This window comes from Trichosurus vulpecula, chromosome 2 (assembly GCF_011100635.1).
Source record: "Trichosurus vulpecula isolate mTriVul1 chromosome 2, mTriVul1.pri, whole genome shotgun sequence".
Taxonomy (NCBI): domain Eukaryota; kingdom Metazoa; phylum Chordata; class Mammalia; order Diprotodontia; family Phalangeridae; genus Trichosurus; species Trichosurus vulpecula.
Genome location: NC_050574.1, coordinates 98,415,170 through 98,429,688, shown reverse-complemented (window position 1 = coordinate 98,429,688; position 14,519 = coordinate 98,415,170). Strand labels below are relative to the sequence as shown.

The window sequence follows — 14,519 nt, the reverse complement described above, 5'->3', positions numbered from 1 at the left end:
AAGATAAAAGGAAAAAATTAAATTTTATCTTAAACCTTGTTTCCAGAAAAACTATAATCATAGGAGTAACTAAAAAGCATTTTCTTCTAAGTAAATTCAGTTCAAATGATGCACATAAAAAGATTATTTGTTGTGACTACCTGATAAATGTAGATTAAGTACATTTGTGGATTTTTTCAAAATCCTTATGCTTCTTTTAAATGTTTCTTTTATCAAAAGTTTTACAAGTTATGTTCTTATTAGCATGAATTTCTTGTAATTGGAAAGAGGTGCTGGTCCTTTTAAAAGAAAGGGGTATGGTCCCCTTTAAAAACAAGTCATTTATCTCCTCTGGGGAGAAGAACTAATTGATAAAGGACCAACTGTCTTCAGAACACAAATACCAGATGGGAGTCGGGGCAGGAATGGAAATCTGCTTGGCAAACTACGAGAAAGAACCCTCACCATGGGGCCTCATGGCCTCTCTCTCCAAATTACACATTGGCAGTTGTCTTGTGGGACTGCCTAAGGGGAAGCCTATGGAGGGTGCCCTACAGCACCAGGAGCTGATGCCATGGCCCTGCCTACCTTCTGCCTAATCCAGATCATATACCAAGGACTAGCAGCCAGAGGAAAAGTAGTTTGTGACTTATGCCATCCCTGGAATTTGCTTTTGGAATCTAAATCTAAGTGAAGGTTCTCAAAGTATGGCGCGAAGAAATGTTATTACTCAAATCTTAGAGTAAGCAGTGACTGCTTAGTGAAAAATGTACTTAATCGTATCTCAGTACTATACTGAGAAAATATTAAATTTTGCTCTCTAGTGCATATAACCTATTTAAATGTGATTCATTTGTAGTAGTAATTAGTGATATCTAGTCACAATTAATTTTTTTTAGTAAAGAATTCTACTTTTATATAAAAAGCATAACTGAATGGAAAAGTACACCATTCTTTTTACATGTATAAGGAACACAGCTGTTTAGAACGAGGCCATAACAAAAACCACTGCCCACATGGTGGCAGCACTGCCTAACTGTAGGCAAAGTAACTAAGAAGAAATAAACAGAATCTGGAGAGCTAGCCTCACAAACCCAAATTTATAAAGTGAGAACAAATATTACACCACCAAAGGAAAAAAGGGGATAAGGATGTGAGAAACATATTTCTGAGTCCAAGCCAATTCTTTTAAAAAACTGTTATGATTATTTTTCAATTAACAAGCATTTATTTACTCTCTCTCACTTCTCCCCAAAATGAAAACAAAACCTTCGTATTTATCTAAATCAGTTCTGTCTATAAGCATTATGACATTGACATCACTGACAAAAAACAGCTCCATTCCATATGCTTCAGATTCATCATCAATTACACAGAAATTTTATATAAATGTGTATTATAAATAAAATTCTCCAAACTGAAATTGAAAATGCTTTTTTAGAATAAAACTTATACTCTTCAAAAATTATACATAAGAGAGAAAACAATAAGCCTAAGGAACTTCACCCTGAGTGCCTAAAGCAGAGTTCTTAAGACTGAACACTGTAGAAATAAATTTCTGAAATTTATCCGGCGAGATACAGAAAGCTTAGTTTTCTTGAACTTGATGCAGAACAAAGTATATATAGGCTAAAACATTGTCCACATATGAAAATGTTTTTCTGGCCCTGCAATCCATTCTACTTTTCCTATGCTACTGTTGGCAATTTGGCAAAATTTGTCCTTAACTATTATAAACGTTTAAGCTATGAAGATGAAGTTACCGTAACATGGAAAGATAACAAGTAACAAATGTTTTACTCTTTAATTCCTTGACCCTTCATACACTTCATCTTCATTGGTCCTCCTTTTATCCAAACTGGCACAAAAGCTCAAGGTCTGATTTGATCATGTTGACTGGCTCACTAACAGCTGGTTAAATCTGGCAGTCTGTGATGTCAGTCAGCACAGCTTCAGAACTTGACTTTCATGGCAAGGGAGTAAAGACAGGAGGGCAAGACCAAGTTAAGGATAAGGTTCAATGAGTCAACAAAGAAAAACATTTGTTACTTATTATCCTTTCTTATGTTTTAACTTCATCTTTGTAGTCTAAACAGGTTGACAGTATCCATTTAACTTCAAGATTGTCTCCTAAAAAATAACCAATTGAGAAAGGATGTTCCATGCTGTGGACATCTGGCATTGATCTAAATAAATGAAACCCAAACACAGAACCAATTACTGTATAACATTTAAATGGGGAACCTGGGAAAAGTAGATATTTAGAAATGGTTAAAACCTTTCATCTCTTTAAAAAAATCTTTTTCCATCATATTTTTCCTTAAAAAAAGAATTTCAAAGCCTTTATAAGACTTAAAAAGTTTTTCATTAACAGCAAAATGAAGGAAAACAGCATCTGCCCTAAACTGGTTTCTATACTTTGTTCCTTTTCTGATAACCTTCTTAGATTTACCTTACCTATATTACCTTTGCTGTAAACTTTGTCTCGTTTACTAAATGTTTCTACCAAGCTAATATTTTTGACTTTAGTAGAGCCCAATATACAAGGGTGATGTTAAATCTTTCCTGAATACAGGTGTCCCTGCTCTAGGAAGTCTGCTCCTAAAAGCTCCAAACTATAAAACAATCTGTGCCAAATATTAACAAGAAAGAGTTGTAAAGGAGAGAAAACAGTAAAAATGCTTTATAGTTTGGGCTTGTATTTGCAACAAAACAATTGTAAATACAGTCAAGTTTTGAAATCACTGTTCTATGTATTTACACAATTATGAAAATTTGATGAAAGAAATTTTAACCCCATGAAGACCAATTTCTCAGGTAAGATGGTATGATTCTCTAAAAGATGCTAATTAAGCAAATGAAGTAAAATCTTGCAGATGCAAATTAAGCAAAATTGTATATTTCTTAAACAAGCTCCCAGTCTCAGAAGTACTTATGATGACACCCTAATACAATGGTCAGCAACCTTTGTAAAATCTTATGGCAAGGTTCTGCTCCTTTCCTTCAAGAAATGCCAGAGATAGGGCTGGTTAATACATGTCAGAACCTGCCACTGATCCTCCCAAACAGGAAGCAGTTTGTGCCAATGACTCATGGCCAGGAGTAATCTTAAAGGCAAGTTTAGCAAGAGAAGAGCAAACAGCACAGCCACTATTTTTGGCACACGTCATAGTTTGCCAGCCCCTATCACTGAGTACTGGCATTCAAATATAATCTCCTCACACAAAAATATGAATTGTCTTAAAAGTAATCCAAATACAATTATTTTGAAAACAAATTTCATAAGGAAACTCACCACTACATCTCCCTCCTGTGGAAGATTGTTTGCAGGCAACCTATTCTTTTCCTCATTATTGTGGTAGAGGGCTCCATCATTCCTCATCACAAGGCTATGAACGTCTCGGCCAAGTGGAATCTGATTCAAATTAACTTTCTGAGTTGCAACTCCAATGCCCCAGATCCCTAAGAGCATAATATTGGAAATAACTCAATGAACTGAAGGAACTGTGGAAATGGGTCAAATTTTAAGGTGCACTCATTTTGAAAGAAATAATATTTTGAAAAATTAAACAATATATTATTTCAATAAATCTCAAGTACCAATAAATCTACGCACACTAAAAAAAAATCAGAATAAAAACCCTTGTATTATAGTTGAACACAATGGTTTTCAACCTTTCAGTTTAAAATAATTTTGCAGGCTTCCATGATAGTACCTGCACCTATACCACATATAACATTAGAACTAAAATAAAGGCCAAAATGATGATGCTTAACTTTTTATAGTAGCAAAGAACTGGAAACTGATGTCCATTGACTGAGAAACGGTTAAAAAGTTTTTTGGCATATAAATATGATAGAATAGTACTGAGCAGTAAGAAATTATGAATATATAGGCTACAATGAAGCACAGAGTTATATTAACGGAAATAAAGATAGCAGAAGTAAGGAAACAATGTATACAATGATTCATTTGAATACAATGTCAACGCAAAAAACAACAATGTTTTTTAAAATGAATGTTGTCAGTTTATACTGACCAAGAAGCTTAACTCTAAAGAATAGAAAGAAGGATACATCTCCCTTTTTTCTCCTACTTCCTCTTCTTTTTTTTAACCAGGGAAGCTTTCTGGGAGATGGGAAGAGATGTAATAGCAAATGATGCAGATGTAAAAATAAACTGTATCATTGAAAATTAAGTTAAAACAAAAGATAATGTTGGTTCTTATATGGCTTTGAAAACTCCTCATAATAATTCTGAGGGCCCCATGGCTCCATGATCAACAGATTCAGAACCAAGGGTGTAATAAGTGTAAAAAACCAAACACTTAGACCAGCAAAAAAAACCTGGAATTGTTTCAAGCTCTGCCCCTCTGATCCTCAGTTCCCCTGTGTCTCACCTTCTCCTACTGTATACAGTAAAATAATATTTGTAAACCATCAATATCACCTCACCATTGAAATCTGACCCTAATGCTTCACTGCATCAGAGAGAGAACTGAATTCTTAAACACTAAGCACATGCTCTCTTAGCAGGGTCTACCACACTGGCAAGGGCCAGAAAAGGATCCTGTATCTACAATCTATGAATCAACCTCAGTTTGGAGAGGCTAGATAGGCCAGAAGGCTGGAGACAGGTTTTTTTTACAGCCACAGCAATTCACAAAGAGAATCTACTGCAATCTGTGGGCAGTTACACTTCTGTCACGGCACAGCATTTAGTGAACAAAACCACAAATGCTTAGAGTATTGAAATAGGTATTAATATACCAGGAGGAAGAGAATGAATGACAAAGTTCATATGACATGGAATTGTACCTAACACCTTGAATGTAACTGAGTTTTAAAATGTTTTATCAGTTATATGATATCTGAATACATATTGAATGTTTTCAAAGTAAGTCTTGGCTTCAAGTAAGTAAAAGGCATTTTGGAGCTAGGCGGAGCCAAGACCACAGAGTGAAGGCAAAGACTAGCCTGAGTTTTCCCAAATTCCCCTCCAAATAACTTTAAAATAACATCTCAAAACGAATTCTAGAGTAGCAGAACCAACAAAAGGACTGAGTGAACAATTTTCCAGCCTAAGACAACTTGGAAAGTCAGCAGGAAAGGTCTTCTCACTGAGGTGAGAGTGGAAAACTCCAGCACAGGCCCTAGCAAGCCAGCAGTAGGCTTTGGGGACAACTGAGCCCTGGAGTCCTTAGCCCATAGCCATTAAGGGGGACCAACAACTGGTCAGAAGGAGATTACAGGGGACCCTTTGCTGGCATTGGGTGTGAGACTATCGCATAACCTATATGCAGTTCCAGATCATGGTCCCAGAGCAAGGAGCAGCATTAGCAAGAGTGAGGACCCTGGACAGAGTTCCAGGGTGGAAAAGAGGACTTGTGGTTGCTCATAGACCAAAGCACAGGCCAGAAGAGCAGTGAGCACACCTCTCCTTAGATCATACTACTTTGGAAAAAAAAAGTTATAGACCCCCAGAGATAGCTCTGAAAACAGCAGCACGAAAAACCTGAAATTTGGGACAGTGCCCCCTACACACCAGGAACAGAGTCCAACTTTAACATAAAGTTCAAAGTCAAGAAACAGGTTGGAAAAATGAGCAAACAAAAAAAAAATACCATGGTCATAGAAAGTTACCATGGTGTCAAGGAAGATCAAGACACAAACTCAATAGAAAACAATGAAGTCAAAACAGCAACATGCAAAGCCTCAAAGAAAAATGTGGATTGGTCATGGGCCCAAAAAGAATTCCTGAAAGAGCTCAAAAAAGATTTTAGAAATAAAATAAGAGAGCTAGAGGAAAAACTGGGAAAAGAAACGAGAGTAATCCAAGAAAGTTATGAAAAGAAAGTCAACAGCTTGGAAGAACAAGAAAATGCTGAAGAAAATAATACCTAAAAAACAGAATTGGCCAAATGTAAAAGAGGTCAAATGTAGGTAAAAGAGGTACAAAAATTCATTGAAGAAAAGAACTTAAAAAGTAAAATTGGGTAACTGGAAACTAATGACTCCAGGAGACACCAAGAAACAATAAAAATCAAAAGAATTACAAAATAGATGAAAAAGTTAACAATCCCACTGGAAAAACAAATGGAAAACAGATTAAGGAGAGATAATTTAAGAATTATTGGACTACCTGAAAGCTATAATTAAAAGAAAAGGCACCCAAACATCATCTTTCAAGAAACTGTCAAGAACTACCCTGATATCCTAGAACCAGAGGGTAAAACAGAATTGAAAGAATCCACCAATCACCTCCTGAAAGAGATCCCAAAAGGAAAATTCCTAGGAACATTATAGTCAAATTCCAGAGCTCCCAGCTCAAGGAGAAAATACTGCAAGCAGCCAGAAAACAATAATTCAAATATTGTGGAGCCACAGTCAGGATAATACAAGATTTAGCAACTTCTACATTAAAGGATCAGAGGGCTTGGAATATAATATTCTGGAAGGCAAAGGAGCTAGAATTACAACCAAGAATCACCTACCAAGTAAAAGGTTAGAATGTTTACATTCCTTTATGGCAAGATGATACTTGTAATTCCTAAGAATTTTATCATTACTAGGGCAGTCAGGAGTACATGTAGACAGAGGGCACAGATGTGAGTTCACTGTGACAGGATGATACACAAAAAAACAGAATTAAGGAGTGAAAAAGAGGGATACACTGGGAGAAGACAGAGGCAGAATGGGATAAATTACTTCACATAAAGGAAACACAAAAGAACCTTTACAACAGAAGGGAAGATGGGAGGAGGGGGGAAGACGACAATGCTTGAACCTTACTCTCATCAGAATTATCTGAAAGAGGAAATAATATACACACACACTCAGATTTGGAAATCTATCTTACCGTACAGGGAAGTAGGAGGGGAAGGGGAAAAGAAAAGGAGAGGGGCTGATAGAAGAGAGGGTGGACAGGGGAAGGCAGTGGTCAGAAGCAAAACACTTTTGAGGAGAGACAGGGCAAAAAGAGAAAGAGAAGCAGGAGGGAAAATAGGATGGAGGGAAATACAAATAGTTATCATAACTGTGATAGGTGAATGGGATGAACTCACCCATAAAATGGAAATGGATAGCAGAGTGGATTAAAAATCAGAATCCTACAATATACTGTTTACAAAAAACACACTTAAAACAGAAAGACACACACACACAGAGTTAAAATAAGGGGCTAGAGCAGAATCTATTTTCCTTCAGCCAAAGCAAAAAAAAGTAGGGGTCGTGATCATGATCTCAAAGCAAGCAAAAGCAAAAACAGATAAGCAGGGAGTAAAAGGCATTTTGGCACAAGCAGCCAACTGACAAAACAAAACCTAAAAAAGAAAAAAATCTAGATTTAGATTTATTTTATACACACTAAGAATTCCGTATTTTATTACAACACTAATGCACTGCTGATGGAGCTGTGAACTGATCCAACCATTCTAAAGAGCAATTCAGAACTAGGCCAAAAGGGTTATGAAATTGTATATACTCTCTGACCCAGCAATACCACTACTAGGTCTATATTCCAAAAAGATAAAAATAAAAATTTTTTAAAAAGGAAAATGACCTATACGTACAAAAATATTTACAGCAGCTCTTTTTGTGGTGGCAGAGATTTGGAAATTGAGAATACCCATCCACTGGGGAAAGGCTGAACAAGTTTTGGTATATTATTGTGCTGGAATACTATTGTGCTACAAGAAATGACAAGCAGGATGATTTCAGAAAAACCTGAAAAGACTTATATGAACTGATGCAGTGTGAAGTAAGCAGAACAAGAACAGTCTGCACAGTAACAGCAATATTGTACAAAGATCAACCATGAAAGACAGCTATTCTCAGCAATACAAAGATCCAAACTGATCCTAAAGGGCTTATGATAAAAAATGCTTTCCACCTCCAGAGAAAGAACTTACGGAATTTAAATTCAGACCAAAGCATACTTTTAAATTTATTTTTTGGTCTGTATTTTTTTTTCACAACATGACTAATACGGAAATGTTTTGCATAACTGCAAATGCATAATCTACATCAAATTGCTTGCCTTTTCAACGAGGTGGGATGAGAGAGAATCTGGAACTCACATTCTTAAAAAATGAATGTTAAAAATTGTTTTCACATGTAATTTGAAAATAATTTTTTTAAAAAATTCCATATTTTAAAATAACTGTTGAAAACAAACATCAGACAAATGTTCTATATACATGCAATTCATGACTGGGAACAGAATTATGTAGCATGTGATCAAAGATCTAATTTAAGTGTATAAGAGAGGTTGAAGAGAACTTAAAGACTAATAGAATAATGTTAATCATGCTGCCCTTCTCCAAACGCAATACTGTTCTAAGTCACTGTAGCCATAATGAAGGTTATTTAGGTAAAAGTAGTTTGAAATTAAAAAAAACACACTCTAGATTGAGAAATGAGGTTGAAGTTTTCCAAGTTTTGTCACAACCCTAAACTGATTGTTTTAGGGCATTTTAACAAAAGAGCTGCAGCAAGTTCAATCCCATTAAGGTTCACAAGAATCATTTTATTGAATGACAAAACTGTGACATCACTTCATCTGTAAAATGGGACTATTTCATACCCTATGGTTATGAGGAAAGCATAAGGCTGATGTCCCTTTCTTTTACCATGTGCCTGATCAATGAAAATGATCATTGTACTCATCCTATAGACCAAAAAAATCCTCTACTGCCTCTGTTGGTAATTATTCTCAATATTTAGGGCTTTTTATAGAATAAAACTTAACCAACCTGTGGATTGGATTTTGAATTCGAAGTAGCTTTTGTTCTGGTGCAAAGGTGCATTGGCTAAACAACCTCCTGTCCCACATATCCTTCTTCCATTTTTGACAATGACAACATCTGTTCCTAAATAAAAATACAAAGTTGTTAGTCACTGAAAAACATAATACAATTATGCTTTCCATTTCAATTAGCCATCAGAAAAACAATTCTACAATGTTGTGAAAAGATAGAAAACATACCTATTTCAACTTTTATATATAAGTCACTTGTTGACAGAAACCAAAATATTATTTAATTTTGATCACATAAAGTAAATAAGATTCTCTCTAAATTATATTTAATACTTAGAAAATCTTCCAGAGTAAAAATAACCTATACAAACCCAGTTGTCAGCCAGTCACTTAAACAATTTAATTTAAACTAATACATATAGCTTAAAAAAACAATGCTAAGGAACGTGTTGTTAATAAGCCTAATTTTTCAAGCCAACAGTTATATTGGATAGTTTAGAGACAAATATGCTTTAGATATCTGTGCTTGTAAACCACTAAATAAATATTCAAAGGAAATCATATAACTTAGCAAATTTTCATTAAGACAGCTGTTAATTACAGAATACTACAAACAAGCAGCTTAACGTCCTGGTAATTCCATCATTAAATGTACTTTGCTCTTTAAAAATACATATTTTAGCTTAAAATATATTTTGTAGAAGGTTGATTTGGAAAACATTAAATTTTGGTAATGAAACTTGTTCATTGTAAAACTATATAAATTCTTTAAATCTTGGTTGAGAAAAGCATGTGCATGTGGGAATAAGAAGAGAATTGATAAAACTATGGGATAGTACACTTTTAGAAATGTGACGCTGCTGATGTGAGAATGAGAAAATGGTTGCCACTCAATGTCTATGGAATGCTGCCACAGTTTGGGTTTGGTAATATCATTACATTATCACTAGCTTAATAGGATGTGGACATGCGAATTCTTGATGGGACTCCTCCTGAAAAATACTAGGGCAAAGTAGGGTACAATGCTAATGACAGAAATAGAATCAGCTCTCTGAGTCATTACAGAGGCAATGTGGCACAGTGAAAATAATGGGATTGGGAGTCAGAGAATCTGGGTTCAAATTCTGCTTCTGTAACTATTACCTTATTTTTTGATACGTCACTCATCCTCTGTAGGCCCCAGTTTCCTTATTAGTAAAATGTGGGGGTGGGGGATTGATACATTATTTAAGAGAATTTGTCAAGGATATTGGGATTATATCATTTTTATAAGAACCGGTTGCTAGAAACAATGGTTTCTAGTGACTTTAGATGGCTAAGATCTCTTCTATCTCTAAATCAATGAACCTATGAATACTTAGATATTTGGACCTGTGATGTCATCAGTGTGGGTACTTTCCCCTTCAATGATGCACACCCAAACTTCTGCATGCCTTCTCATTCTATGAACATCCTACGTAGGTATCCTCTACAGATCTCAGGTCACTCATCAGGCTGGGGCCCTCCCGCTAGTTCTCCTGATACTCCATGGATACCAGTGGATACACAAAGACGGATCATATATATGTCTCAACAAAAATGCATGGGGCAGTGATGGCAGAGGCACTATTCTCTTTTAAATTATACAAAACTAAGAACAGTGTTTACTAGAGAACCATTAGCACCTAGTGTCTCCAATAAAAATTTTTAAAATTCCAGTACCATTGACAAATTCTTTCTCCAATAACAATCTGTTTGTTCTAAATGTTTTTTGTTTCAAGTGAGTATCTCACCCTCACTCCCCACCCCCAATATGGGATGCTATACTGGCACTTTAAAGACTACCTCAAAAGAAATGGCCTAGCATGGATCCAACAAGGACTCTGTTTTATGGCATTTCTTTCCTTGAAGTAACAAAAAGACCTAATTACAATACGGTCTCTCCTATGTATTCCAAAGCATAAACTCTAGTAAAGGTGTTAATATTGATCCAGTGGCAAACATCATCAGACTTAAGAGTGTCTATTGTGTGTAGGCAGGACGGGGGGAGTGAGGCAGAAAGAGTATCACCAAGATAGGGAAAAAAGCAAAAAAACTGCTAAGAGTAACCGAGAAAGATCTGTTGGAAATTAAGAATTTTGTCTTTGTAACGTTCAATTTCAGGAGACAGACATTTTATAAGTCTACCACAGACAGTGAGATATGTAGTTCTATATAAGATGTAGTAAATCTAAGACACAGAAATATATTTGGTTAAATCCACATAAAGATAACTATTTGAATTCATGATACTTGATAAACTACTTAAAGGATTAAGTAGAAAACTATAAAAGAGCTGAACAAAAAGGATGGAGTCTTGAGATTCAACTACAACAGCAGCTGTGGGTTAGCTTCCATTGGTAAAGGCTCAGTGAGTGATGTGACATTCAAAGGGTGGATTAAGAGAAAGATGAAGTGAGGTTTAGTGGACAGAACATTATGAAAACTTTTTAAGAATGGGAGAATTAAATCAAAAGGTGTGGAGAGAAAGGTTGCATGAAGACAAAGTAAAAAGACAAAGAGGAAGCTATGAGAATGAGCAGGGTGGAAAATAAATGGGAGGGCTTTGAAGAAAGGCTAATAGTCAAAAAATCAGGTGGGAAAATGGTTTCTATTATGAATACATCGATTTTTTCAGCTTTCCACATTAAATCCTTAGAAGGGAAGAACACCATCTTCCTGAATGACTCTGCCTATCCCCAAAACTCTAATTTTCCTGTATATATCTCATTTGTAGGTAGCTGTCTGCATAGTCTCTCCTGTGAGACTGTAAGCTTCTTGTGGGCAGGGACAATTTACAAGTGCCTTCTCTCCACTGATTATCTCGTATTTATCATATACATATATACCTTTACACATACACACACACAATATACACTTAGTTGTTTGCATGTTGTCTCCCCCATTGGATTGTAAGCTTCTTGAGGGCAGGGATAATTTACAAGTGCTTTCTCTCTCCTGATTATCTCCATTTTATCCTGTTTGTAAGTAGTTTGTATACGGTCTCCCCCCCCCCCCCACAACCCCCCACTACACTGCGGGCTCTTTGAAAGCAAGGGCTGTCTAGTGTCTTTCTTGGTATCTCCTGCTGCTTATGGCACGCACACAGTAGGCACTTAATCGATGTTTGTTGACTTGACTGACTTTGGGGGCAGGTGAAACCAGCGAGAACACCAGCACGGCACACTCCGCAAATGGGTAAGGCCAACAGACTGTCATGGCAAAGATTATTAACCCTTTGAAAACAAGCACACGGGTCTCGGTTTGAGCCTCGGTGGACAGCAGCAGCTGCCCCTAGCCCCCGACCTCTGACCCCCAAACCTGCCACCAGAGCCAGACCCCGGGGGGTGAGGGGCGAAATCCACCAGGCAACAGACACCCAGGCAACCTGGAGCGGGGCAAGAGGGGGTGCGCCGAGCACCGGGGGGAAGGGGGGACAGGGCCAGCCCCTTTAGACCCAAAAAGGAAATGCGGGGGGGGCAGGAGCGCGGGCCGGCCTTCCTTACCCATGTGCTGCGTGTCCAGCTGCACGGCCGGCATCTCCTTCAGCGGGATGTGGCCGGTCCCGGCGTCGCCGCAGCAGCGTAGGCAGCAGAAGACCGAGGCCGCCATCGCGCCGGGGCCGCTTCTGCAGGGGGCCGGGGCCGGCGCCGCTGCCCGGGCCGCGGTGCAAGCGCAGGCGCAGGTCCAAGCTCAGGCTCAAGCTCGGGGATGTGGCTCTGGCACCGGCGACACCGCCCCGCCCCTTCCCCGACCCCCGCCCGCCAATCAATTTGCCGGGGACTCCCTCCTCGTACCGCGGCGCAGCGACCCCGCGGGCTCGGAGGAAGCAGCGCAGGCGACGCTCAGAGCGGAGATTCGCCCAGCTACCGACCCCGACAGGATCGACCTCGCACGGCAGCCGCGTTGGAAAGGGAAGCCGCAAGCCAATTCCAAGAGGGGCGGGGCCGCGGAAGGATCTGTCTACCAGTACGGCGAGGACGCAAAGGGCAGGGCAGGGCAGGGTGGAACCTTTCCGCGCAGCCGCCGAGTCACTGCGCGCCCTAGTGCATTAATTGTTATGAATTCGTAGGCGGGTGGCGCGCGCTCCTTAGGGGTTGGGCGGTGCGGCCAAGGGCCACGCATCCCCGGTCCCCCCTCCCCCCATCCTGTATGTGGGTGTGTTTCATTTCCCGAACGGTTGTTCTCCTTGGTCTAATCTCCCAGTGATAACGCCTAAAATCTCCTTAAAAATCATTCGTGGAAAGGCTGAGAATAAGGACAGACGGACGGAGGCGGGGTTTCTCTTAAAGCCCACCTGTCTTCTCACCCTTTCCTACTCCTCTTCCTGGGGGACGGGGGGGGGGGGGGGGGGGCAGCGCTGAGGGAGCCTCCAAAGCGGAAGAGCACCCCTTCAGAAAAAGGGAGACCTACATGATACTGCCCCATCCTAAGAAAAGTTACCCCTCTTCCCAGCCCCTCCTAATCCCCCCCACCAAAGCCCGGGCCCCTCGGGTAGCGAATGGCAGAACCTTTTTGCAAAGGAAAGGGGAGAAAACAAGCCCATATCCAGCTCCTTCTACGTGCCCAGCACCGCCCTTTACAAATATCTCCCGGGTTAAAATGAAGCCAGACCTCTTTTCCCACCGTATCACGCTACCGCAAAGAGAAGAGACTGGTTAGAAAAAGTACTAATTTGTCAAGAAATTGTAAACAAAATGGACATCCAAAGAATGGGGAGTGACTGAACAAATCGTAGATGCGCTTGTGAGAGAATGCGATTGCACTTTAAGAAATGAATCCGGAATTCAAAGACTTGTACGAACCGATGAAACAGGGCAAAGCAAGCAGAATCAGGAGAACAATTTACCGTGGGGTTCTTTACCCCAGCGGTGACTGGGTGACCCTGAACCAGTCACTGCTTCTCAGGAGAGGCTGTACGGTGAAGTAGAAAAAGTATTTGGACTGGAGGCGTGGATTCGAATCTTGACTCTGCTCTCCACTTTCCAATGTGACCTTGGGCAAATAACCTTCATAAATCCCAGCATGCTCATCGCCTGTGAAATGGAGGGCTTGGTCTAGATCTAGATGGTAGCTGAGATGGTATCGTCCCTTTCAACTCTAATTCCTAGGAGCGATCTCCAGATACAAGTCTCTGAGTTGGAAGAGGCCTCGGTAATTGACTAGTCTAGCTCAACCTGTAGGAGAACCGGAAGCCTCAGGGATACAAACTACCCAACAATTTGCACCCTTAGTTTAAAGATAAATCTGCAGTGAGGGGCAACGGCTTCCGCAAGGTAACCCGAGCCATTTTTGGAGACTAATTTTTCTTTCGTTGCGACCTCTTCACTCGTTGCTCCTAGATTTATTCTTTGGGGACGAACAGACCAAGAAGAGGTTGCCCCATTCGGAGAAAAGTTCCCTCCTTAAGCCCGAGCCCCATCCTACTCTATAGAGAAAAGTCCTGCTAGTCGATTAGAGGGTGTTGAATTTTATTCTCATGCTTTTGCTGGAGAGGACGAATCTGAAAACTTACCCCGGTCTGATACAGGAAGTGTCTAGAATGGAGACCTTGACCCCTTGACCTGGGACAAAGCTGAACCAGGGCAGCCGGTCCAGATTACAACAACACCCCGAGCTAATTGGTAACTACTTGGAGAGGAGAGGTGCTTTTTTTTTTAACTGCTATTTCTTTTTCCTGGAAGAGATGTTCCCCTGTCCTTCCATCTGTCTGTTTTGCAGGATGTCTGCAAGAGTGAGATAAGAAACGTAGGACCCCTCCCAT

The 14,519-nt window shown here is 39.5% G+C and overlaps 1 protein-coding gene across 1 annotated transcript in view; it reads right to left on the bottom strand.

The window, feature by feature from the left end:
- SPRYD7 (SPRY domain containing 7) overlaps positions 1 to 12,654 on the bottom strand; it is a 28,919-nt gene extending 16,265 nt beyond the window's left edge. Inside the window, exons 1-3 of the mRNA XM_036746537.1 lie at positions 12,262 to 12,654; positions 8,733 to 8,849; positions 3,275 to 3,441 (exon numbers count right to left, since the gene is read on the bottom strand). Of these exons, the coding sequence (XP_036602432.1) occupies positions 3,275 to 3,441; positions 8,733 to 8,849; positions 12,262 to 12,367 (390 nt within the window). The 5' untranslated portion in view covers positions 12,368 to 12,654. The remainder of the gene's footprint in view (positions 1 to 3,274; positions 3,442 to 8,732; positions 8,850 to 12,261) is intronic.
- Between the last annotated feature and the right edge of the window lie 1,865 nt (positions 12,655 to 14,519).